Consider the following 26,184-nt stretch of genomic DNA (forward strand, 5'->3'; position numbering starts at 1 on the left):
GATTGGAATAGGATAGCACATGAGCCTGACCAGAGCCCAGAGAGAGAGAAGGCGGGTTGGGCACAGGATCACCATCAGCACTCAGGTTACCCAAAAGATGGGCCCAAATTGGACTTTTCTGGAAAAGGTTCCACAGGTTGCTAAGGCTTCTGGGGTAAAAGTATTCTTCACCTCATCCATTTTGGGATCAGTCCCCCACTAATGCATGCAGGGCCTCAAATATTAACATCTGATTGGACACATATAATGAATTGCAGAGTAGGAGGCAATAAATGTTTAGGTCAGAAAATTTGACAGTTATAATTTATATTCACTCTTAGTTCACCCATCCTGTTTAACATGGGGGTTGGGGTAACACTCACCCCACTCCTGCTCAGCCTCACAGAGCAACAAAGGAGCCTACAGCTCCTCCCACCCACATGTCTCCAGCTGGAAACCCATCCTCTCCCAAGTCCTGGCTGAGAAACCAGTTTAAAGAGGTCCTCTGTCCCCCCACCCCACCCCCACACCAGTAACAAGGAAGTCCCTCAGGGTTGGGAGGGGTGGGAGAAGCCAGGAGACAGACCAGGTCAGGCCACTTCCCATTATTCAGCAGAAGGGGAATGAGTGGGGGCTAAGCCTCTGGTCTCTGGGGCTCATCTACACCAACTTCTTGGCTTTAAAGAAGCTCTTGAGGTGCTGCATCTGCCAGATGCCAGTGGCCACAAGGATGAAGGTCTGCAGAATGAACCACCACAGCACCCGCTGGTTGGTGCTCTCGCTGGTCTGCCGGAAGCGCTCTTCTCGCCACTGTGTGAGGGGACAACAGGAAGGCGTGGCTAGAACTGAATTGACCCCCAGGGGAAGAGCTGAAAGAGCCACTCCCTGGGAGGTTACACATCCACTGTCCCAACTGGCTCAGCCCAGCCCCTCACCCTCTGGTACTCCTGCTCCTTCTGGATCTTCTCCACTTGCTCCACCAGCTGCTGTATGCGCAGATGCAGCAGGGTCAGCTTGTCATTGGCTGCAAGTTCCGTATAATCATTGGTGTGTTCACCCAACTGCATGTCCAAGTGAATGGCCTGGGGAGCAGAGGAGCCAAGGGTGGGGGTCAGGGAGCTCAGCTCCACGCACGTGCCAGAAACCCAGCTTCCACACGCCAGTCTGGGCCTGACTGAACTGAGCAGTTCAGTGCCTCACACTCACTGATGTGGGGACTAGCTCTGCTCCAGGTGCCAAAACACCAGATCAAGGCCCTGCTTACATGGAGTTCCATGTCCAAAAGACAGAAGGGACAGAACAAAATGTGCAGAACAAAATGTGTGTGACTCAGTGTTTGAGACAAGCAGCTCCTAGGAGTTCCATGTCAGTGGGAGGTGGTAATGAAGAGCCTGGGAGCATTCAGCTGCTGGACAGCTCTGAATTTCACATTATGAAGTTTGGTCTTTATTCTAGGGATGGCAGGGAGCCGAGAGATGATTTTAAGTCAGAGTGACTCCCTCCTGGGTCCCCTCTCATTCTTCAGGACCTGTCCTCTGTATGCTTACTTCATGGAAAGCCCAGGCCTCCTCAAGAGGCACTGCCTACTGAACCCTTCTCACGCAAGGGACTGAGATGTTAAGGGTTGGTGACTTTCCCCTGCATACTCACCAGCTTGCCGTCATAGAAGAGGGCGAACCGGATGGACTCGAGGTGAAGGCAGATCTGGTGCTCTCCAGGAGACTGGGAGGTGAAGGTAAAGCTGCCCCGAGGGCCGTACTGACGGGCCAGTAGATTCTAGAGGAAACAGCCTCCGTGAGCACAGAGAAGCTGACCAGAAACCTGCTTCTAGGAGAGGAACTCTGGGGGTATCCCAGGTTCTGACCCCCACAGGCCAGGCCAGCAGGGAGGGTGTGAGGAAAATGGCATCAGTTTGGGCTTGAAAATCTCAGATCCCAGCACTGCTAGTACACAATACTCCACAGATTGCAAAGAGCATGGCGTTCCTTGAGCCCTCCTGCCTGTGAGTAGATGAGCCCTCCTCTGAGAAATGGAGGACTAGGGAGGACTAGACATAGACGCTGGAGATGTGGGGGTGGGAGGGCTGCAGGGAGTCAAGGCCTGCCTCACCTTGTTCTCGGGGTCCTTCACAAAAACGAACAAATTGATCCACTGCGGGGAGGGCTGGTACTTTTCCGTAGCGGGGTCGTATAGCTCGGTCTTGTAGTTACCTAATGGGGAGGCAGCCTGGATGCATCCCCACCCACACTCACGACCAAGAGCCCGCCCAGGACCTCCAGGAGTCACGGGGGCCGGGGGGAGGAACAGGAAGAGCCGGGTGTCTGATTGCGGGGCTTCACCACAGCCCTCCGCCTCTCTCCTTCCCTCTCCTGCCCCGCTTTTCTGCTGTCATCCGGGTCTGGATCAGACTTGCCTCCTCGGCGCCCCCCAACTCCGGCGCAGGCAACGGAGAGGATGCTTTGCCCACACTGCTGTCCACCCATTTCCCACCCGTGCCCACCCCCGGCAGCAGAGGGGAGGTATGGGCCTGAGCTGATCCCGCGGGGCCTCATCCCCATTCCCATTCCCTCTCAGGACTCTGGGTGCGGGGAGGGCAAGGCCGGGACTCTGGGTGCGGGGAGGGCAAGGCTCGCGCGCACCTATGACCACTGTGCCATCGGGGATCTCCTGGATGAAGCACTTCTCCTCCAGCTCGCTGACCTCGAGGTAGAACGCGCCTCCGCCGCCCGTGAGCGCCAGCAGCTGCCCCAGCAGCAGCGGCAGCAGTCCGGCTGCCCTCGCTCGGCCCCATCCCTGCCCGGGGCCGGCCCCGGGCCCAACGCCTCGCGTCCCGCAGGCCCCCGCCACCTTCCCAGCCGAGTCCGAGGCTGTCTGTGCGGGGCCTGCGAGACTGCAAACTCGGCCACGGACTACAAATCCCAGGAGCCCCCGCGCGGACTCGCGTTGCGGAGGGGCCACGCGAGCTCCCACCCCACTAGTGAGGCGCTGTTCCGCGCTTTCCTTGCCCCGCCTCGCTTAATGCGCGCAGAAACCCAAGGAGGTGGGTGCTCTTAGTCCCATCTTGCTGATGTGGTAACAGCCTCAGAGAGAAGAAGGAAGGGACTAGCCCTCTGAAACTTGCAGAGCGGCTGCCTGAGATGGGTGTTGAGAGTGTGGGCAGGTCCAGGCATGACCTGGACCTGAACCTCGAGGAGGTTAGAAGTGATGGTGAGACAGAATGAGAACTGCAGAGAAGCCCTGGGGGGTTCAGAGGCTGACGTAGTAGTTCAGGAAAGGAACGGAGAAATGTCCCTTTTATGGAAGGGGTAAGTTTGACTCAAGCTCTGAAGGATGGTTAAAATCTCCCTGAGCAGCGAGGGAGCAAGAACAATTTAGGTGGAGAGACCTAGAATTGCCTAACAGCAGCAGGCCAGTTAAGGGACTAGGGGAAGAAAGTTTATGGTCACATGGAGGGAGGAGGTAAGTTGGGCCGAATCACTGAACGGGCAGGAGCTGCCAGGCCCACTTGCACAGGTGGGACTCTTCATCCAGTGGGACCAAAAGAAAAGACTGTGAGTGAGCCTGGCGGGTGAAAGAAGTCGGCAGGAATGCAACTGGAAAAGGAAAGGGAATACACAACTGAAAGGTGTGGGAGGGTGGGGCCAACATGACAAGACAGGGACCCAGGAATAGCAAATCTCAGGAATTCCGAAGCTCACGATGCTCTGAGTAGGGCAGTGTATACTCAAACGTCAATATAAAGCAGTAGCCCTCCCCAGGTGGTGGGATGAAGTCCTCCACCATCTAGTGCCTGATGATAATAGATGCTCATTGGTTTATTCAGTAATATAAAATGATGATGAAAATAACAATACTTTTTATTCTTCTGTGCCAGCCACTGTTCTAAGCACTTTTAAACGTACTAACTAAATTAATATTTTAAAAACTCTATAAGGTAGACTCTAATAGGATTCCAGTTTAACAGCTGGGGAAGCAGTGGCAAAGAGAGGTTGAGTAATAACTTGCCCAAGGTCATCCAGTGATAAGCGGCAGGCATTTGCTCACACAAACTCTGGGCAAGACTTTACGATACATGTTGGACATGAATATGAGTAAAACCTGTCTCCTGTCCTCTAAGAGCCCACTGAAAAGCAAAGGAGCAATGTCAATACAGTGTTTTAAGCTTAATAATATGGGGGCTTCCCTGGTGGTGCAGTGGTTGGGAATCCACCTGCCAATGCAGGGGACACAGGTTCAAGCCCTGGTCTGGGAAGATCCCACATGCCACGGAGCAACTAGGCCCGTGAGCCACATTTACTGAGCCTGCGCGTCTGGAGCCTGTGCTCCACGACAAGAGAGGCCGCGATAGTGAGAGGCCCGCGCACCGCGATGAAGAGTGGCCCCCGCTTGCCACAACTAGAGAAAAAGCCCTCGCACAGAAAGAAAGACCCAACACAGCCAAAAATAAAAAATTAATTAATTAATTAATTTAAAAAAAAGATATCTCTAAAAAAAAAACATTTAAAAAGATTAATAATATGTTTTAGCTACCAGAAATTGTCCCCTCACTTTATCAGTGTGGCCCATTGATAATTCTAGGGGAACGTTTTTATTCCTTCCCTGGGAATGATCTTTAAACGAAAATGATAGATGCAGGTGTTAACAAAGGCAGACACTTTAGAAAGGTCAATTAAGACAACAGCTGAAAAGCATCTGTTGGATTTGGGAACTAGCTGTTCATCAAGGGCATTCACCAGGAGCTGGGAGCAGGGGTGATGACTCAGGGTTTGGGAGGCAGGATGAGGTGCTGTCCACGGTCCTGAATCGTGATTGCCAGTACCACCGCCTGAAGTAAGGGACTGGTTTTTGGTTTTGGTTTTTGTTGTTGTTTTATATATAAATTTTCCAATCCCTCATGAACCAATACTTTTGTAAAAAAAAAAAAAAAAAAATGAAACTGATTATGTGCTTGAATGTCACATCAATGTTAAATTTCTATAAAAGTTTCTAAGCACTCCATTTCTGTGCTTATCTCATTGCAGACCTATAACAAACACTCATGGACCAGCACTGGCCCGCAGTGAGTAGCACTGTTTCATAGCCAGTGATCAGACTGCCCACAGAAATCCCCTAAAGGGACAAAAGTGGGAAATTATTAGGGCCTGCAGTGACATGCATGTAAGGAGATAGTGCACCAGTGACTTTACAGCAAGACTTCAAAGCCAAGAACCCAGATGTTGGGAAGGATGAGATGGTTCCCAAGTAGAAAAAGTACTGTGTTGATGATAAAACCTGTTTCTGAGTGATGACAGGGCTGAGAATATAAGAGCAGAGAGCCCACCATTCTGGGATTCTCCCACGTGACAGTGATCTCATTCCACACTGTCTGCCAAAACCACTGAACCTGGGTGCCATTTGTGAGATTTCAAGGAGACATTGGGGAACTGCATCTACTTGCCCTATCTGTGGTTCCCCTAAGATCGAAGACTCTGGCAGGCCTCTACTACATGCTGTTCCCTTTCTAAGGGATGTCCTGAGCCCCCATTGCTGCCCTCTTTTCTGCTTGCCTAATTCCTATTCACCCTTTCAAGACTCAAGTGCAGCATCACTCTTTTAGGTGTTTCCTGCCCTGGGCTCCTTGGGACCTTGCATTAACCATGTTGAATTATAATTGTCCATTCACATGCAAGTCCCTTGGGGCTGATAGCTGGAAGAGATTAAGACAGGTTTCTGCCGCATATTATCTCTTTGCTCCCCAAAGCCTAGCGAAAATCTAGGAACAGCATGATTGTGCAGTGGATGTTTGGTTAGAGAAAGGGAAGAGAGAGGAAGGAGAGAAAGTAGAAGGGAAGTATGGAGGGAAAGAGGGGGATAGAGCGAGGAAAAAGAGAAGTTGGAGGAAGAAAGAGAGAGAAAGAAGAAAGCAAGAATGAAGGAGGTTGGAGAGAAAGAAGGAAGAAGAGTAATGGTGAGTCATAAACCAAAATCTCCATACCTTATTCCTGGCCTTTCTTATGATGTCCCCTCCTCATTATTCCCATTAGGCATCTTGAGCTAGGGATGGTGGGGGTGGAGATACATCAGGGTTAGAATGTTCTTGCACATAAAATCAGAGCTTCCATGTGCAATTCTGCTCTGGTGCTGGGTGGATTCTGTTGGTTTGCTGGTGACCTCCACATCATCCCCAGGACACCGCCATGCCACTGTTCCTTCCTCTGGTCCACTGGTCTCTGCATTCTTCTTCCTCCCTGGCATGTAGAAAAATATTCCTTTTGACCATCTCCACAAAAGAATTTCCTATGAAAGTTCTTTTCCCTGTGCTTTCTTTCCCAGAACACCTGGGCACTGAAGGGTGTGTGTGTGCTGAATCCAGGGATATCAAGAACAGTTATCACACTGGACCTGGAACCAACCACTGTTCCTGCTTCATGCACCACCCCCACCCCCCACCCCCACACAGGCTCACAGTTATCCCTCTGACAGAATTCTTCCACTCCTGGTGAGTTTTCTCAGAGTTTTCTCACTGTCTCCCTTTCCGGTCCATCTCTCTTCAGGGCTTCGGGCAGCCCATCCCACGGGTCTGTGCCTGGCTTGGTCCTCCAACCCTCCTGCACTGGAGGGGTTCCCATAAGGAGGGCAAATCAAAGGGAGTGGCTGGGATGTTCCTCAGTCCTTGAGAATCAGGAAGCCATTGATCCCAGGACGCAGAGGACTTCTAGGGATAATGTGGCCAAATGCAACATACCAGTGCACTTAAGCCTCAGCTCTACTCCAGCCAAAATACTGTTATACTTTCCCACAGTAAAATGTTTGCAGCATCCTCAAAGGTCTCCACTGTCTTCCAAACATCTTTTCTGGATGAGTAAAGAAATGCACAGACTTGGTTGAGGCACCAGGACTCCTCTCTGGGCTCAGTTTTCACCAAAGGCGAATCCTCTCCCCTCATGCCTGAGGTTGTATAGATGAACCTGGACAAGGGATGCAGCTTTCTCAGACATCTTCTATTTATCATCACCCTTTCCATCAAGTTCCCGAACTGGTAACCACTTCTGTCCTTGAATGAAGACTTTCTCTCCAGTCTTCCATGCAAATGGGAAACCTTATTCTTTTGGTTCAAAGATCATTCATTGTCTAGAATGAAATAGAAACCAGGGAAAAAGGAGGGTAGGGGACATGATGGGGAGACCAAGGTGGAGGGAGGAGAGAAGAGGAAGATGGCAAATCCAGACAGTGACACTTCCTTACTTCCCCTTTCTTCCCCTTTCCTCTCCACTATTTCCTCCCTTCTTTTCCATAACACCTCCCTCCTCCCTCTTTTCTCTCTGTTTTTAAAAGGTAAGTTTTACTATTATTCAGGCATGGTGAGGCCAACAGATCAGGAGATGATTACTATTGAAAAGATAGTTTGGGGACTTCCCCAGTGGTCCAGTGGTTAATACTCTGCACTTCTACTGCAGGGGGTGCAGGTTTGATCCCTGGTTGGGGAACTAAGATCCCATATGCCGCAGGGCATGGCCAAAAAAGAAAGAAAGAAAAGATAGTTTGTTACTCACGGTTCCCAAGCAGACTGGGTACACCAAGTCATGTAGGGCCACATGGGGAAACACCAGGGTTGGTCAGGAGGCAGAAGGAGTGAGGGGAAAGCATGGATAAAAGCTTTTATTATGGTGTTCATGGGAAGGAGTGGGTGACTGGTTAGTTTGAATAATTTCAGCAGGCTCTGTGGTGTCAGGGCTGTCATGGGTTTTCTGGTACCTGACCCTGAGGTGATTAGGGCATGAGGAATATTGGCTTGGTGCGTGAGAGTTCAATAAAGATGGTGGTTGGGGGCCAGGGGGTATGGGCTTCGGATTGGTTGGTTTACATATGAAAGGTACCCCCTCAGGTGAGTCCTTTGCTATCTCTAAGAACTAACCCTGGGAGGGGTAGTGAGGCCCCAGATGCCAGAGCATCAGGAACACAGAATATAAGAAAATATAGTTAATACACTTCCCAACCAGAGTCTGCACCACTGGGTCTCCAAAAGATCATGGCAGCATTCTCATCCCACCTACGTTGAGGGCTTTACAGGTCAGGAGATGGGGAACAGGGTGGAGCGGGTGAGGAGAAAGGTGGGTCACAGCCCTGCCTTCTCTTGGACTGGGGCGGAGCAGATTGGGGCCAAGGTTAAGAGGAAAGTAAGACAATTGGGTTTCTACTGCTGCCACTGCCAGGATACTGCTGCACCCAATCTGGCAAGTCCCAGCCATGTTTCTGGCTTTGAAGAACAGGTTCAAATGACCTAAAGTGTGTCCTGGTCTCCATCCTTCCCCATCCCCATCCCCAAAACTAAGATTCAGGATTCTGTACTGGCACATTAGTTGACTGTATGACCTTTTACCTTACTTCCCTTCTCCGGTCCTCATGTTTTCCTGCCCCTACAGCTGCTCCAGACGAGGGCTCAGCCCCCTTGCTGCTGGTCCATGTTGCTGAACTCTCTGCCTGTCAGGGGGTTGTGTCAATCACTCCAGCTTACAGGTGCCAACTGTGTGAATACTTGTCTGTTGAATGGGCACTGCCACCACTGGAGAGGAGGAAGAGAACATCAGGACTGCTCCCTGAGCGTGGGAGAGGTGGCACTGGTGTTTGCTTCCTGAGATTGGAGTCTCTTCATGAGGGAGCTTCTGACTTAAGGATATGTGGATGGAATCAAAGTGAAGTAAGTTCTTCAGTTACCATCAACACTGTGATGTTATTTGATCTCCAATTTCCCTGTTCCCCTGAATGTATGTCAAGAATAAACTCCAGGGCTTCCCTGGTGGCGCGGTGGTTGAGAATCTGCCTGCCAATGCAGGGGACATGGGTTCGAGCCCTGGTCTGGGAAGATCCCACATGCCACGGAGCAACTAGGCCCGTGAGCCACAACTACTGAGCCTGCGCGTCTGGAGCCTGTGCTCCCCAACTAGAGAGGCCGCGATAGTGAGAGGCCCGCGCACCGTGATGAAGAGTGGCCCCCACTTGCCGCAACTAGAGAAAGCCCTTGCACAGAAACGAAGACCCAACACAGCCAAAAATAAATATAAAAATAAATAAATAAATTTAAAAAAAAAGAATAAACTCCATACCTGTGTCCCTAATTACACACACACACACACACATTGGGTATACATTCATATTCTCCTACTGCTGCCTTCTTTACTTTCCCTGTATTATTTAATCCCTCATGAACTTTTCCCCTGTTACTGTTCAGACTCCCATCTCTGAGTGTTCTCAAAGCTGTGGCCCTGGATTTAGGAAAACTGTTTGGGACATGGAACCCATCTTCTGCTTTGACTATGTACAATGCTCAGTGGGGGAGATTTCCAACAAGAATGGTAAATGTCTGGATAGAAACGATTCTCTTTTTCTCCACTGCCACAGAAACAGAATGGGCCAAGAGTTGTCTACTTCTTACCAGTGCAGTTCTCAATGTGAAGATTCTGACTTAAAGAACTCAGAGGAAACCAATGGAACAGACAAGACAGTGTGTCAGACAAAAAGCACACAGCCTGATGTCAGCATAGCTTGAGAAATATGACATGTGTGAGATGTAGAGATATCCCTTTCCTCATCTCACAAGATATAGGAAATCAAGGAACTTCCTGTAAAACTGCTTTAGCAAAACTCAAATTTTAAGGCAATGACACCATTTAAAAACATCTAACCATGGAAAAAGACTGAAAGCTTTCTTTCTAAAATCAGGAACGGGACTTCCCTGGTGGTCCAGTGGCTAAGACTCTGCTCCCAATGCAGGGGGCCCGGGTTTGATCCCTGGTCAGGGAACTAGATCCCACATGACGCAAGTAAGAGTTCACATGCTGCAACTAAGAGTTCGCATGCCGCAACGAAAAGATCCCACACGCGGCAACAAAGATCCTGCATGCCGCAGCTAAGACCCAATGCAGCCAAATAAATAAATATTAAAAAAAAAATCAAGAACAAGGCAAAACCTTGTTTTGTCTACTCTCACCACTCCTATTCAACAGCATACCAGAAGATGTAACAACTGCAATAAGGCTGGAAGAAGAAATAAAAAGCATGCAATTGGAAAGGAAAAAAGTAAAACTGTCCCTATTTGTAGATGACATGATTGTCTATATAGAAAATCTCAAGGAATCTACAAAAACCTCCTAGAACTAATAAATGAGTTTAGCAATTTGCAGGATATATGAGCAACACATATAAATCAAGCACATTTCTATGTATTAATAATAAACATAAAGAAACCAAAATTTAAAATGTAACACCATTTACAGTCATGCCAAAGAAAATGAATTACTCAGGTAAGATCTAAACAAAGCATGTACAGAATCTGTTTGCCAAAAACTACAAATCCTGATGAAAGAAATCAAAGACGACCCAAATAAATGTAGGGACATACTGTGTTTATGTATTGGAACACTCAACATAGTAAAGATGGCAATTCTCTCCAAATTAATATTCAGGTTTAACACAATTCCTATCAATATCCAAGCAAGAATTTTTATAAATATAGGCAAGATTATTCTAAAACTTACACGGAGAGGCAAAGGAACTAGCATAACTAAAACACTTTTGAAGAAGAAGAATGAAGTGGCAGAAATCAGTCTACCCAATTTCAAGACATTATACATAATAATCGAGTAATCAAGATGATAGTAATCAAGGCTGTGTGGTATTGGTAAAAGGATAGACAAATAGCTCAGTGGGGCAGAATAAAGAACCCAGAAATAGACCAACACAAGCCAATCTGATTTTCGACAAAGATGCAAAGCAATTCGATGGAAGAAAGATATCTTTTTTTTAAAAAAAGGACATTATTTTTAGAGCAGTTTTAGGTTCACAGCAAAATTGAACTGAAAGTACAGAGAGTTCCTGTATACCTCTTGCACAGCACATGCACAGTCTCCCTACTACCAACATCCTGCACAAAAGTACATTTGTTACAATCAATTAACCTACATTGATACACCATTATCACCTACAGTCCATAGTTTACATTATGCATCACTATTGGTGTTATACACTCTATAGTTTTGGACAAATGTATGATGACATGTATCCACCATTATAGTATCATGCAGAATAGTTTCAATGCCCCAAGAATCCTCTGTGCTTTACCTATTTATCCCTCCCTCCCCCACTCCCCCAACCTCACTCCTAGCAACCATTGATCTTTTCATTGTCTCCACAGTTTTCCCTTTTCCAGAATGGCAAATAGTTGGCATCATACAGTGTGTGGCCTTTTCAGTTTGGCTTCTTTCACTTGGTAATACGCATTTAAGTTCCTTCATGTCTTTTCATGGCTTGATAGCTCATTTTCTTTTAGTGCTGAATAATATTCTATTGTCTGCATGTACCACACTTTATTTATCCATTTATCTACTGAAGGACAACTTGGTTGCTTCCAAGTTTGGGCAATTATGAATAAAGCCACTATAAACATCTGTGTGCATGTTTTGTGTGGACATGAGTTTTCACCTCCTTTGGGTAAATACCAAGGAACATGATTGTTGGATCATATGGTAAGAGTATGTTTAGTTTTGTCAGGCACTGCCAAGCTGTATTCCAAAGTGGCTGTACTACTTTGCATTCCTATCAGCAGTGAATGAGAGTTCCTGTTGCACAACATCCTCATCTGCATTTGGTGTTGTTGGTGTTCTAGATTTTGGCCATTCTAATAGGTGTGTGGTGGTATTTCATTGCTGTTTTAATTTGAAATTCCCTAATGACTTATGATAATGAGTATGTTTTCATGTGCTTATTTGCCATCTGTATATCTTCTTTGTCAAAGTGTCTGTCCAGGTCTTTTGCCCATTTTTAAATAGGGTGGTTCATTTTCTTATTGTTAGATTTCAAGAGTTTTGTGTTTATTTTGGATAACAGCCCTTTCTCAGATGTCTTTGGCAAAGATTTTCTCCCAATATGTGGCTTGATTTCTCATTCTCTTGAAGATAGCCTGTTCAACAAGTGATGCTACAGCAATTTGCCACCCATAGACAAAAAAGAAAAAAGAAAGAAAAGAAAAGAAAAAGCCTTGACCTGTCTCACACCTTATACAAAAATTAACTTAAAATAGGACTTCCCTGTTGACGCAGTGGTTAGGAATCTGCCTGCCAATGCAAGGGACATGGGTTCGATCCCTGGCCCAGGAAGATCCCACATGCAGCAGAGCAACAGAGCCCGTGTGTTACAAATACTGAGCCTGCGTTCTAGAGCCCAAGAGCCACAACTACTGAAGCCCGCACACCTAGAGCCCGTGCTCTGCAACAAGAGAAACCACCACAATGAGAAGCCCGTGCACCGCAACGTGCTCACTGCAACTAGAGGAAGCCCACGCACAGCAACGAAGACCCAACAGAGCCAAAAATAAAAACAAATAAATAAATAAATTTATTTTAAAAATTAACTTAAAATAGACCACAGATTTAAATATAAAATGTAAAACCATAGACTTTTTAGAAAAAAAAATAGGAGAAAATCTTTGGGGTCTAGTGTTAGGGGTAAAGAGTTCTTAGACTTGACACCAAACCCATAAAAGAAAAAACTGATAACTTGAACATCATCAAAATTTTGAAATTTTGCTCTGTAAAAAACCTTGTTAATAGAATGAAAAGACAAGCTACAAACTGGCAGAAAATATTTGCAAACCACATATTTGACAAAGGTCTACTATATAGAATATGTAAAGAACTTCCATCACTCAAAAGTAAAAATTCAAATAGAAAATAGGCAAAAGACATGAAGAGACATCTAATTAAAGAGGATATAAAGATGCAAATGAATGCATGGAAAGATTTTCAACATCAGTCATTAGGGAAATGCAAATTAAAACCGCAATGAAGTTGAAACCACATTCCTCAGATGAGACTCGAACCCAGCTGCACCTCAGATTGGGACTTGAACCCACAATCACTGACTTAGGAGGGGACTCAAACCCACTGTCTTTAAATGAAACCACACATCTAGTCTCAGGACTTATTGAAGCTCAGGTTGTTTTGTCTCGGCACAGAAAGAATTCAGCAGGAGGCAAAGAAACAGGCAAAGAGTGAGTTTATTAGTATAGGACGCTTGTGAGAGCTACAAGCCGGCAGGCAAGGGAGCGCAGCCCTGAGAACAAAGAGGGCTACATTTTTATAATGAAAGAAAAAGTGGGGAGGGGAGAAGACCATTTTCTTCCTCATTTTTGGGTAGACGTCAAGGCTTACATCATTAGTTCCTCCTTTAACCCTGTATCGTCTAACTGGGACTGTCATGGTGCTATTTATTTATTTATTTATTTATTTATTTATTTTTAAGATTTATTTATTGATTGATTGCTATGTTGGGTCTTCGTTTCTGTGCGAGGGCTTTCTCTAGTTGCGGCAAGCGGGGGCCACTCCTCATCGCAGTGCGCGGGCCTCTCACTATCGCGGCCTCTCTTGTTGCGGAGCACAGGCTCCAGACGCGCAGGCTCAGTAGTTGTGGCTCATGGGCCCAGCTGCTCCGCGGCATGTGGGATCTTCCCAGACCAGGGCTCGAACCCGTGTCCCCTGCATTAGCAGGCAGATTCTCAACCACTGCGCCACCAGGGAAGCCCCATGGTGCTATTTAAATCATATGTATATTAGCAAAAGGGTGGTGACATACTAAAATATGGTAATTCATCTCAGGTTTCGGCATAACGTTCCCTTTCCCCTAGTTTTTTCACCTCTCACCTATACTGCTGTAGTAGCTATGTGCAGAAATGCTACTCTTCAAGGACCATTAACTCCCTGACTTCATGTAACAAGATTCAGACTCCATAACTATTGTCTTGTATTTTAATTAACTATGAGTATCTGTGGCTTGAGTGGGTCTGGGGCTTGAATGCACCTGGTCTTCCTTCAAGGTAGAGTAGATTATTACCAGGTTACTTGATTCTTTTCTTGAGTGCTCATTAGCTTACAACAGTCTCCCAAACTCCCTTAAAATTCCTTTTCTGTCTTTAATCCCCCAGTGGAATTTCTAAACTATTTCATTATCCTACTCTATCCTTATCAAAGTGTCATTACAAACATATCAGAATGGCTAAAGTAAAAAATAGTGACAACAGCAAATGCTGGTGACAATATGGAAAAACTGGATCACTTATACATTGCTGGTGGGAATGTAAAATAGTAGTCACTCTGGAAAAGAGTTTATCAGTTTCTTTAAAAACTTAGCATTCAACTACCATATGACCCAGCAATTGCTCGCCTAGGCATTTGTTCCAGAGAAATGAAGCTTACATTCATACAAAAACCTGTACATCAGATTTCCCTGGTGGTGCAGTGGTTAAGAATCCGCCTGCCAATGCAAGGGACACGGGTTTGAGCCCTGGTCCGGGAAGATCCCACATGCCGTGGAGCAACTAAGCCAGTGCGCCACAACTACTGAGCCTGCGTTCTGGAGCCCACGAGCCACAACTATTGAGGTCATGTGCTGCAACTACTGAAGCCCTCGAGGCCTAGAGCCTGTGCTCCGCAACAAGAGAAGCTGCCGCACTGAGTAGCCCGCTCACCGCAATGAAGAGTAGCCCCCGCTCGCCCAACTAGAGAAACCCGCCTGCAGCAACGAAGTCCTGACACAGCCAAAAATAAAACATAAACAAATAAATAAAGTTAGAAAAAAAAACTATACATAAATGTTTATTGAATCTTTATTTGTAATGGAAATAAAAATAAGCTAGAAACAACCCAAATGTTCGTCAGTGGCTAAACTGTGGAGCATGATAGGATGGCTACTACTTAATGGTTACTTTCTCCTTCCCTTTTTTTTTTTTAAATTTATTATTTTTAATTAACAGTCAAATTGGGGTATAATTGACATATAACATGACATTATGCTATTTTTAAAATAATGAAATGAGAATACTTTTCATACATTCATGTAATAAATACTTATTGATCATCTATTAGATACTAGACATTGTTTCATAGCAGGATACACAGCACTAAGAAGACAAACTCTGTTCCCATGGACTTATATTTTACCTCTACAGTGGGGGAAGATAACTGATAAACAAGTACATGAATAGAATAAGAAAATATCAGGGGCAATACTTGCTTTAGTAAAAGTAAAACAGAATGTTGTGACTGAGAGTGACTGGCATGGGGGGTTATAGTACTCTGGGTTGGGAAAGCCTCTCTGAGATGGCATTTAAGCTGAGCTTTGAACATCAGGAAGAATTCACCACGTCAGGATCTGGGAAAAGGACATTCCAGAAGACAGACAACCTACATTGTGTATCAAAGTTAGGAAATTGGATGCAGCCAATTCAAAAATTGATAACTTTTAAATTTCCTCATTATTGAAGAAAGAATGAAAATAATTGCATTATTGATTCAATTCAAGAAGTTAGAATAAGGATAAAATATCCTTTTAAAAGGAGAAAGGAAAAATAAAGATAACAACCAAAATAATTAATGCAAAAACAAAAATAAAAAAAGCAGCATTGATTTTGTTTTTTCATTCTTCTTTTTTTAAATTTTTGAATATTTTATTATTATTTTTATAGAGCAGGTTCTTATTACTCATCAATTTTATACACATCAGTGTATACATGTCAATCCCAATCACCCAATTCATCACACCACCACCCCAACCCCCCCACCACTTTCCCCCCTTGGTGTCCATACGTTTGTTCTCTACATCTGTGTCTCAATTTCTGCCCTGCAAACTGGTTCATCTGTACCATTTTTCTAGGTTCCACATATATGTGCTAATATACGATATTTGTTATTCTCTTTCTGACTTACTTCATTCTGTATGACAGTCTCTAGATCCATCCACGTCTCAACAAATGACCCAATTTTGTTCCTTTTTATGGCTGAGTAATATTCCATTGTATATATGTACCACTTCTTCTTTATCCATTTGTCTGTCGATGGGCATTTAGGTTGCTTCCATGACCTGGCTATTGTAAATAGTGCTGCAATGAACATTGGGGTGCATGTGTCTTTTTGAATTATGGCTCTCTCTGGGTATACGCCCAGTAGTGGGATTGCTGGATCATATGGTAATTCTATTTTTAGTTTTTTAAGGAACCTCCATACTGTTCTCCATAGTGGCTGTATCAATTTACATTCCCACCAGCAGTGCAAGAGGGTTCCCTTTTCTCCACACCCTCTCCAGCATTTGTTGTTTGTAGATTTTCTGATGATGCCCATTCTAACTGGTGTGAGGTGATACCTCATTGTAGTTTTAATTTGAATTTCTCTAATAATTAGTGATGTTGAGCATCTTTTCATGTGCTTTTTGGCCATTTGTATGTCTTCTTTGGAGAAATGTCTATTTAGGTCTTCTGCCCATTTTTGGATTGGGTTGTTTGTTTTTTCAATATTGAGCTGCATGAGCTGTTTATATATTTTGGAGATTAATCCTTTGTCCGTTGATTCATTTGCAAATATTTTCTCCCATTCTGAGGGTTGTCTTTTCATCTTATTTATGGTTTCCTTTGCTGTGCAAAAGCTTTAAAGTTTCATTAGGTCCCAGTTGTTTATTTTTGTTTTTATTTCCATTACTCTAGGAGGTGGATCAAAAAAGATCTTGCTGTGATTTATGTCAAAGAGTGTTCTTCCTATGTTTTCCTCTAAGAGTTTTATAGTGTCTGGTCTTACATTTAGGTCTCTAATTCATTTTGAGTTTATTTTTGTGTATGGTGTTAGGGGGTGTTCCAATTTCATTCTTTTACATGTAGCTGTCCAGTTTTCCCAGCACCACTTATTGAAGAGACTGTCTTCTCTCCATTGTATATCCTTGCCTCCTTTGTCATAGATTAGTTGACCATAGGTGCGTGGGTTCATCTATGGGCTTTCTGTCTTGTTCCATTGATCTATGTTTCTGTCTTTGTGCCAGTACCATATTGTCTTGATTACTGTAGCTTTGTAGTATAGTCTGAAGTCAGGGAGGCTGATTCCTCCAGCTCCGTTTTTTTCCATCAAGACTGCTTTTGCTATTCAGGGTCTTTTGTGTCTCCATACAAATTTTAAGATTTTTTGTTCTAGTCCTGTAAAAAATGCCATTGGTAATTTGATACGGATTGCATTGAATCTGTAGATTGCTTTGGGTAGTATAGTCATTTTCACAGTATTGATTCTTCCAGTCCAAGAACATGGTATATCTCTCCATCTGTTGGTATCATCTTTAATTTCTCTCATCAGTGTCTTATAGTTTTCTGCATACAGGTCTTTTGTCTCCCTAGGTAGATTTATTCCTAGGTATTTTATTCTTTTTGTTGCAATGGTAAATGGGAGTGTTTCCATAATTTCTCTTTCAGATTTTTCATCATTAGTGTATAGGAATGCAAGAGATTTCTGTGCATTAATTTTGTATCCTGCAACTTTACCAAATTCATTGATTACCTCTAGTCGTTTTCTGGTGGCACTTTTAGGATTCTCTATGTATAGTATCATATCATCTGCAAACAGTGACAGTTTTACTTCTTCTTTTCCAATTTGTATTCCTTTTATTTCTTTTTCTTCTCTGATTGCCGTGGCTAGGACTTCCAAAACTATGTTGAATAATAGTGGTGAGAGTGGACATCTTTGTCTTGTTCCTGATCTTAGAGGAAGTGCTTTCAGTTTTTCACCATTGAGAATGATGTTTGCTGTGGGTTTGCCGTATATGGCCTTTATTATGTTGAGGTAGATTCCCTCTATGCACACTTTCTGGAGAGTTTTTATCATAAATGGGTGTTGAATTTTGTCAAAAGCTTTTTCTGCATCTATTGACATGATCATATGGTTTTTATTCTTCAATTTGTTAATATGGTGTATCACATGGATTGATTTGCATATATTGAAGAATCCTTGCATCCCTGGGATAAATCCCACTTGATCATGGTGTATGATCCTTTTAATGTGCTGTTGGATTCTGTTTGCTAGTATTTTGTTGAGGATTTTTGAGTCAATATTCATCAGTGATATTGGTCTGTAATTTTCTTTTTTTGTAGTATCTTTGTCTGCTTTTGGTATCAGGGTGATGGTGGCCTCATAGAATGAGTTTGGGAGTGTTCCTTCCTCCGCAAATTTTTGGAAGAGTTTGAGAAGGATGGGTGTTAGCTCTTCTCTAAATGTTTGATAGAATTCACCTGTGAAGCCATCTGGTCCTAGACTTTTGTTTGTTGGAAGATTTTTAATCACAGTTTCATTTTCATTACTTGTGCTTGGTCTGTTTATATCTTCTATTTCTTCCTGGTTCAGTCTTGGAAGGTTATACCTTTCTAAGAATTTGTCCATTTCTTCCAGGTTGTCCATTTTATTGGCATAGAGTTGCTTGTAGTAGTCTCTTAGGATGCTTTGTATTTCTGCAGTGTCTGCTGTAATTTCTCCTTTTTCATTCCTAATTTTATTGATTTGAGTCCTCTCCCTCTTTTTCTTGATGAGTCTGGCTAATGGTTTATCAATTTTGTTTATCTTCTCAGAGAACCAGCTTTTAGTTTTATTGATCTTTGCTATTTATTTTTGTTTCTATTTCATTTATTTCTGCTCTGATCTTTATGATTTCTTTCCTTCTGCTAACTTTGGGTTTTGTTTGTTCTTCTTCCTCTAATTCCTTTAGGTATAAGGTTGGATTGTTTATTTCAGATTTTTCTTGTTTCTTGAGGTAGGCTTGTATAGCTATAAACTTCTTCTTAGAACTGCTTTTGCTGCATCCCATAGGTTTTGGATCGTCGTGTTTTCATTGTCATTTGTCTCTAGGTATTTTTTAATTTCCTCTCTGATGTCTTCAGTGATCTCTTGGTTATTTACTAACGTATTGTTTAGCCTCCACGTGTTTGTGTTTTTTACGTTTTTTTCCCTTTAATTCATTCCTAATCTCATAGCGTTGTGGTCAGAAAAGATGCTTGATATGATTTCAATTTTCTTAAATTTACTGAGGCTTGATTTGTGACCCAAGATGTGATCTGTCCTGGAGAATATTCCGTGCACACTTGAGAAGAAAGTGTAATCTGCAGTTTTTGGATGGAATGTCCTATAAATATCAATTAAATCTATCTGGTCTATTGTGTCATTTAAAGCTTCTGTTTCCTTATTTATTTTCATTTTGGATGATCTGTCCATTGGTGTAAGTGAGGTGTTAAAGTCTCCCACTATTATTGTGTTACTGTTGATTTCCTGTTTTATAGCTGTTAGCAGTTGCCTTATGTATTGCGGTGCTCCTATGTTGGGTGCATATATATTTATAATTGTTATATCTTCTTCTTGGATTGATCCCTTGATCATTATGTAGTGTCCTTCCTTGTCTCTTGTAACATTCTTTATTTTAAAGTCTATTTTATCTGATATGAGTATAGCTACTCCAGCTTTCTTTTGATTTCCATTTGCATGGAATATCTTTTCCACCCCCTCACTTTCCGTCTATATGTGCCCCTAGGTCTGAAGTTGGTCTCTTGTAGACAGCATATACATGGGTCTTGTTTTTTTATCCATTCAGTGAGCCTGTGTCTTTTGGTTGGAGCATTTAATCCATTCACGTTTAAGGTAATTATTGACATGTATGTTTCTATGACCATTTTCTTAATTGTTTGGGGTTTGTTTTTGTAGGTCCTTTTCTTCTCCTGTGCTTCCCACTTAGAGAAGTTCCTGTAGCATTTGTTGTAGAGCTGGTTTGGTGGTGCTGAATTCTCTTAGCTTTTGCTTGTCTGTAAAGCTTTTGATTTCTCCATTGAATCTAAATAAGATCCTTGCCAGGTAGAGTTATCTTGGTTGTAGGTTCTTCCCTTTCATCACTTTAAGTATATCATGCTTAAAGTATATCACTCCCTTCTGGCTTGTAGAGTTTCTGCTGAGAAATCACCTGTTAACCTTATGGGCGTTCCCTTGTATGTTATTTGTCATTTTTCCCTTGCTGCTTTCAATAATTTTTCTTTGTCTTTAATTTTTGCCAAGTTGATTACTATGTGTCTTGGCGCATTTCTCCTTGGGTTTATCCCGTATGGGACTCTCTGAGCTTCCTGGATTTGGGTGGCTATTTCCTTTCCCATGTTAGGGAAGTTTTCTAGTGTAATCTCTTCAAATATTTTCTTGGGTTCTTTCTCTCTCTTCTCCTTCTGGGACCCCTATAACGTGAATGTTGTTGCGTTTAATGTTGTCCCAGAGGTTTCTTAGGCTGTCTTCATTTCTTTCCATTCTTTTTCTTTATTCTGTTCCGCAGCAGTGAATTCCACCATTCTGTCTTCCAGGTCACTTATGCATTCTTCTGCCTCAGTTATTCTGCTATTGATTCCTTCTAGTGTAGTTTTCATTTCAGTTATTGTATTGTTCATCTCTGTTTGTTTGTTCTTTAATTCTTCTAGGTCTTTGTTAAACATTTCTTGCATCTTCTCGATCTTTGCCTCCATTCTTTTTCCAAGGCCCTGGATCATCTTCACTATCATTATTCTGAATTCTTTTTCTGGAAGGTTGCCTATCTCCACTTCATTTAGTTGTTTTTCTCGGGTTTTATCTTGTTCCTTCATTTGGTATATAGCCCTCTGCCTTTTCATCTTGTCTATCTTTCTGTGAATGTGGTTTTTGTTCCACAGGCTGCAGGATTGTAGTTGTTCTTGCTTCTGCTCAGCATTGATTTTAAAATCCAAAATTTATTTCTTCTGCTAGTTTGGAGGGTCTCCTGCGGAGGCCAGGGGTGGCTGTGGCTCACCGTGAGGACAAGGACAGTGGCAGCCTCCTTTTTTTCCCCCAATATATTGTGGTAAAATACACATAACATAAAAGTTACTATCAACCATTTCAAAGTGTACAGTTTAGTAGTGTTTAAGTACATTCATATTGTTATGAAACTATAACCACTGTCTCCAGAACTCTTTTCATCTTGCAAAACTGAAACCCTATACCCATTAAATAACAACTTTCCATTCCCCACCTCCCATAACCCTTCAGGGTTTCCATTCTACTTTCTGTCTCTATGAATTTGACTACTCTAAGAATCTTATGTAAATGATGTAATACAGTATTTGTCTTTTGTGATTGGCTTATTTCACTTAGCATAACATCCTCAAGGTCTGTCCATGTTGTAGCATATACAAGAATTTCCTTCCTCTTAAAGGCTGAATATTTCATTGTATGTATATACCATATTTTGCTTATCCATCCATCTATCAATGGATACTTGAATTTCTACATTATAGCTATTGCTGTTATGAACATGAGTGTAAAAATGTCTTTTTAAGACCCTGCTTTCAATTCTTTTGAGTATATACCCAGAAGTGAAATTGCTGGATCATATGGTAGTTCTGGTTTTTAGTTTTTTGAGTAACCACCATACTGTTCTCCACAACAGCTGTACCATTTTACATTCCCATCAGCAGTGCACAAGGGTTCCAATTTCTCTACATCCTTTCAACACTCGTTTTCTGCTTTTTGGGTTTTTTGATACTAGCCATCCTAATGGATGTGAGGTACTATCTCACTGTAGTTTTGATTTGCATTTCCTTAATAATTAGTTATGTTGAGAATCTTTTCATATGCTTATTGACTGTTTGTATATCTTTTTGGAGAAATGTCTATTCAAGTCCTTTACTATTTTCAAATTGAGTTGTTTGTTTTTTTGTTGTTGTTAAGTTTTAGGGGTTCTCTATATATTCTAGATATTAATCCCCTGTCTAATATATGATTTGCAAATATTTTCTCTCATTCTGTGGGTTGCCTTTTTACTTTGTTGATCGTTTCCTTTGATGCACATTTTAAAAATTTATTCATGAAGTCCAATTTGTCTATTTTTTCTTTTGTTTCTTGTGCCTTTGGTGTCATATCCAAAAAAACATTGCCAAATCCAATGTCATGAAGCTTTTGCCCTATGTTTTCTTCTAAGGGTTTTATAGTTTTAGGCCTTATATTTAGGTCATGAGTCCATTTTGAGCTAATTTTGTATATGGTGGTAAGGGTTAAACTTCATTCTTTTGTATGTGGATAACCTATTTTCCCACCATTTTTTGAAAAGACTGAATGGTCTTGGCACCCTTGTTGAAAATCATTTGACCATATATGTGAGGGTTTATTTCTGCACTCTCTATTCGGTTCCATTGACCTACATGTCTGTACTTTATGCCAGTACCACACTGTTTTGATTACTGTAGCTTTGTAGTAAGTTTTGAAATCAAGAACTTGATTCTTCTTTTTCAAGATTGTTTTGCCTATTTTGGGTCCCTTGACATTCCACATGAATTTTAGGATGGGTTTCTCTATTTGTGCAAAAATAAATCATTGGGATTTTGATAGGGATTGCATTAAATCTGTAACTTGCTTTGGGTAGTACCAACATCATAAAAATACTTATTCTTCCAATCCATGAACATGGTATGTCTTTCTATTTATTTATGTCTTCTACAATTTCTTTCAGAAATTTTTTGCAGTTTTCATGGTACAAGTCTTTCACCTCCTTGGTTAAGTTAATTCCTAAGGCTTTATTTTTATACTATTGTAAATGGAATTTATTATTAATTAATTAATTAATTAATTTAGTTTCTGCCTGCATTGGGTCTTCATTGCTGTGCATGGGCTTTCTCTAGTTGCAGCGAGCAGGGGCTACTCTTTGTTGCGGTGTGCGGGTTTCTCATTGTGCTGTCTTCTCTTGTTGCAGAACACGGGCTCTAGGTGTGCGGGCTTCAATAGTTGCAGCACACTGGCTCAGTAGTTGTGGCATGTGGGCTCAGTAGTTGTGACTCACGGGCTCTAGAGCGCAGGCTCAGTAGTTGTGGTGCAGGGGCTTAATTGCTCTGTGACATGTGGGATCTTCCTGGACCAGGGATCAAACCCGTGTCCCCTGCATTGGCAGGTGGATTCTTAACCACTGCGCCACCAGGGAAGTCCCCTCCCCTTTGCTTTTATCTCTTCTGTCTGCCAGGAAGTTTTCAAATCATTTAGTTCAAATACCGAAATACTCAATAAGCAACTACTTGATTTTTAATGATGACTTCACAGGAATGGTCATCACTAGGTGCTTTGTTTCTTTTGTATTATACTTGCACTCATCTCTTGGATTGGATATAGCAATAACATTTTTTCATTGTTGAGAGCTCTTGAATTCAGTCATTATCCCCCAGAACTAAAGAGAGTTGGTTCTGAATTCAATTCAGATTAAAATTATTGAAATTTACCCCAAACAATACAAAATTTGGTTTTATTTTTGTCCTTCAGTTACCTAATGTGAAGTTTGGATGAACAAAGCATGCACAACTACAGGCTTTCTACTTAACTTCTGGGTTTGCTATTAAAAATGCTGTTTACCCTCATAGCCTTCTCCTTAGCCCTTCATATTTCTTTGCCTCTATTCTTCTGTACTGTAGATTTTTCTCACCTATTGTACAAATAAATTGCGATGTATATTTTCATGTAATTTGATTGTGGAATTCTGTCACCTTAAGTAGTGAGTTCTTCCAAAATATAATATTTTTCCAATAAAATAAAAAAGTAAAATAAAATTAAGTAAAATGAGTCTCTTGCAGATAGCATATAGTTGGATTGTGTTTTTTACCCATTTTGCCAATCTTTGTCTTTTGATTGGAGAATTTAATCTATTTACATTTAGTAAATTACATTTAAAGTAATTACTTATAAAGAGGAACTTACTTCTGTCATTTTGCTATTTTTTTCCATTTCCCTTATAGGTTTTTGTCCCTCATTTTCTGCATTTATTTCTTTTGCATTAGTTTTTGTAGTGAAACATTTAAATTTCTTTCTCATTTCCTTTTGTGCATATTATTATTATTATTATTTTTAGCCATGCCTCATGGTATGCAGGATCTTAGTTCCCTGACCAGGGATCAAACCTGTGCCCCCTACAGTGGCAGCACAGAGTCTTAACCACTGGACTGCCAGGGTAGTCCCTTGTGTATATTCTTTAGCTATTTTTTTTTGTGGTTACCATGGAGACTACATTTAACATCCTAAAGTTAAAACACTCTAATTTGAATTTATACCAGTTTACCTTCAATAACACATAAAAACTCTGCTCATTTAACAGATCTGTTTTCACCCCTTTCAATTGTTGATGTTACAAAATTATATCTTTATACATTGTGTGGAATGGTTATTTTTTTACTATAAAAAGAAACTAACAGTTGGAACATGCAATAAAATGAATAAATCTCCAGAGAATTATGCTGAGTGAAAAAAGCCAATTGCAGAAGGTTACATACTGTATGATTCCATTTATATAACATTCTTGAAATGACAAAGTTATAGAAATGGAAAACACAGATTAGTGGTTGTCTGGGGTTACAGAGGGGGTAAGGGAGTAGGGAAGTGGGTGTGGCTATAATAGGACAACATGAAGTATCCTTGTGGTGATGGAAGTGTTCTGTGTCTTAACTGTATCAATGTCAATATTCTGGTTGTGATATTGTATTATACTTGGGCAAGATGGTACCATTGGGGGAAACAGAGTAATGGGCACTGTGGATCTCCTTTAGTTACTTCTTACAGCTTCAAGTTAATCTATAATTATTGTGGTGCTCCAAGGACAATGGTGCTTCAAGGACAAAGGTGCTTTCAGGACCCTGCCTGAAAAAGTTGCAGGGTTACACCCCCTACCAGACTCTTAATCGCCCTCCCCACTATGTTGCGATGGTTACGAAATTCCTGAGCCCACCTGGGTGACGCCCACCTGGGCAATGGGACCTGTCCCAAATAAGGAAAGGCATATGCCCTGTCCCACTCCCACTCTAGAGAAGGAAGGTATATGTGCCTCGACCAATCAGTAAATGAAATTTTCACCTCGGACCATTCCTTTGTTTTCTGTCTATAAAAACTGATCAATAGCACATGTTCGGGCTCGACTCTCCCAGACTACTAGGAAGTCGGCCTGCTCTTCTGGCAGTGACCCTTCCCTCTAATAAATTCTATCTTCTTTACATTCTGCCTTGTGTCTGGAAATTCTTTTCCAACCCGCGTTTGGATCACGACAATTATCTCAGTATAAAAAGTTTAATTTTAAAAATACCTGAAAGTATTATCATAAAATGTTATCATTTATTAATTCTGTAATTATTTGTTAATTCTGAGTGGTGGTTACAACAGCAGTAATACAGTATGTAGTTATAATAGCACAAAGAAAAACACAACCAGCAATTCATAGAAGAAAACAAATGACCAATAAAAAAATGTTCAGTCCTCAAGGAAATAGAAATTAAAGGATAGTGAAATACTATCTTTCATCCACTGATATTGCAAATATTTAAAAGGTTAAGAACATTTGACCAGGGTATGAGGAAGTAAGCACTCCAACACACTGTTGGTGAGGTTGTAATATGGTACAAACTTTTTGGGAGGATAATTTTGTGATCTCTTATCAACAAAACTATGTCCTACAGCAATGGTTTTTAGAAAATGAACAAGAATTTTTACTGCAGCATTATCTGTAAGAGCAAATAATTAGTGGGATAGAAATCTTAACCACTTTCATCAGTTATGGTTAAAAAAAATAAGGTACATTCATTTTATGGAATTTTATTACTGTTAAGAAAAATCAGGTAAAGACTTTCCAATGAGGGAGAAAGCTAAACGCATTCCCACTAAACCCCCCTCCCTAGGGACAAATGAAACAACAAAGAGACCTCAAAATAAAGAGAAAACTGAAGCTTCTATGAAGTCTTAAGGTAGCACAATCATAAACTGCAACTCCTTAGAAGAGCTACCAAAATACACTGAAATTCGGATACAATTCACGAAAGGCAGATCTCTGCTGATCTGACCCTGAGCTCTCCAAAACGCGCAGTTCCGCCCCAAGACCCCCACCAATACTCCTTTACCAGCCTGCCACTGGGGCACTGAACCCCGGTTCAGAGACGAGTCATCAAGGCTGGTATCTGGCAGCAAAGCCGGCGTGGATGAGTAGCGGGGGGGAGTGGGGGTGGGGCGGGGGTGTGTGGTAGGATGCCTGGAAGCACACAGACTAGTGGACGGCGTTTGGGGGACAAAGACATGGCAAAGGGGTACCGTGGCGGCGGCTGCGGCTGCTCCCGCTGCTGTTTCTTGTTTTTTCTTCTTCTTCACTATTTGAAACATTTTCGAAGATAAATTCATGGATTGTTTGTGCCATTTTTTTCAAAATTCTATTTTTAAAAACAGAAGCAAACCGAGTGGCAGATGCTATGCCGAGGGAAGTCAAGGTTCCTAGGTTCGAATCCTGTCCCTGATCATAATTCGCTTCGCGAGTCAAACTGCGTTGGTTTCATGATCTGTAAAAAACTGATAATCAACACCAGTCACTGGGCCGCGACGAGGGTCA

General features: G+C 42.1%; 1 protein-coding gene across 1 annotated transcript; it reads right to left on the bottom strand.

Moving 5' to 3' along the window:
* Positions 1 to 538: 538 nt before the first annotated feature.
* LOC132363951 (transmembrane emp24 domain-containing protein 9-like) lies at positions 539 to 26,162 on the bottom strand. The gene is made up of 4 exons (XM_059919681.1): positions 25,893 to 26,162; positions 1,630 to 1,755; positions 915 to 1,061; positions 539 to 789 (listed from the first exon to the last, which is right to left on the bottom strand). Exons 1-4 carry the CDS (start codon positions 25,977 to 25,979, stop codon positions 640 to 642), a joined length of 510 nt encoding a protein of 169 aa, XP_059775664.1. The 5' UTR covers positions 25,980 to 26,162; the 3' UTR covers positions 539 to 639.
* Between the last annotated feature and the right edge of the window lie 22 nt (positions 26,163 to 26,184).

This window comes from Balaenoptera ricei, chromosome 3 (assembly GCF_028023285.1).
Source record: "Balaenoptera ricei isolate mBalRic1 chromosome 3, mBalRic1.hap2, whole genome shotgun sequence".
Lineage (NCBI taxonomy): Eukaryota > Metazoa > Chordata > Mammalia > Artiodactyla > Balaenopteridae > Balaenoptera > Balaenoptera ricei.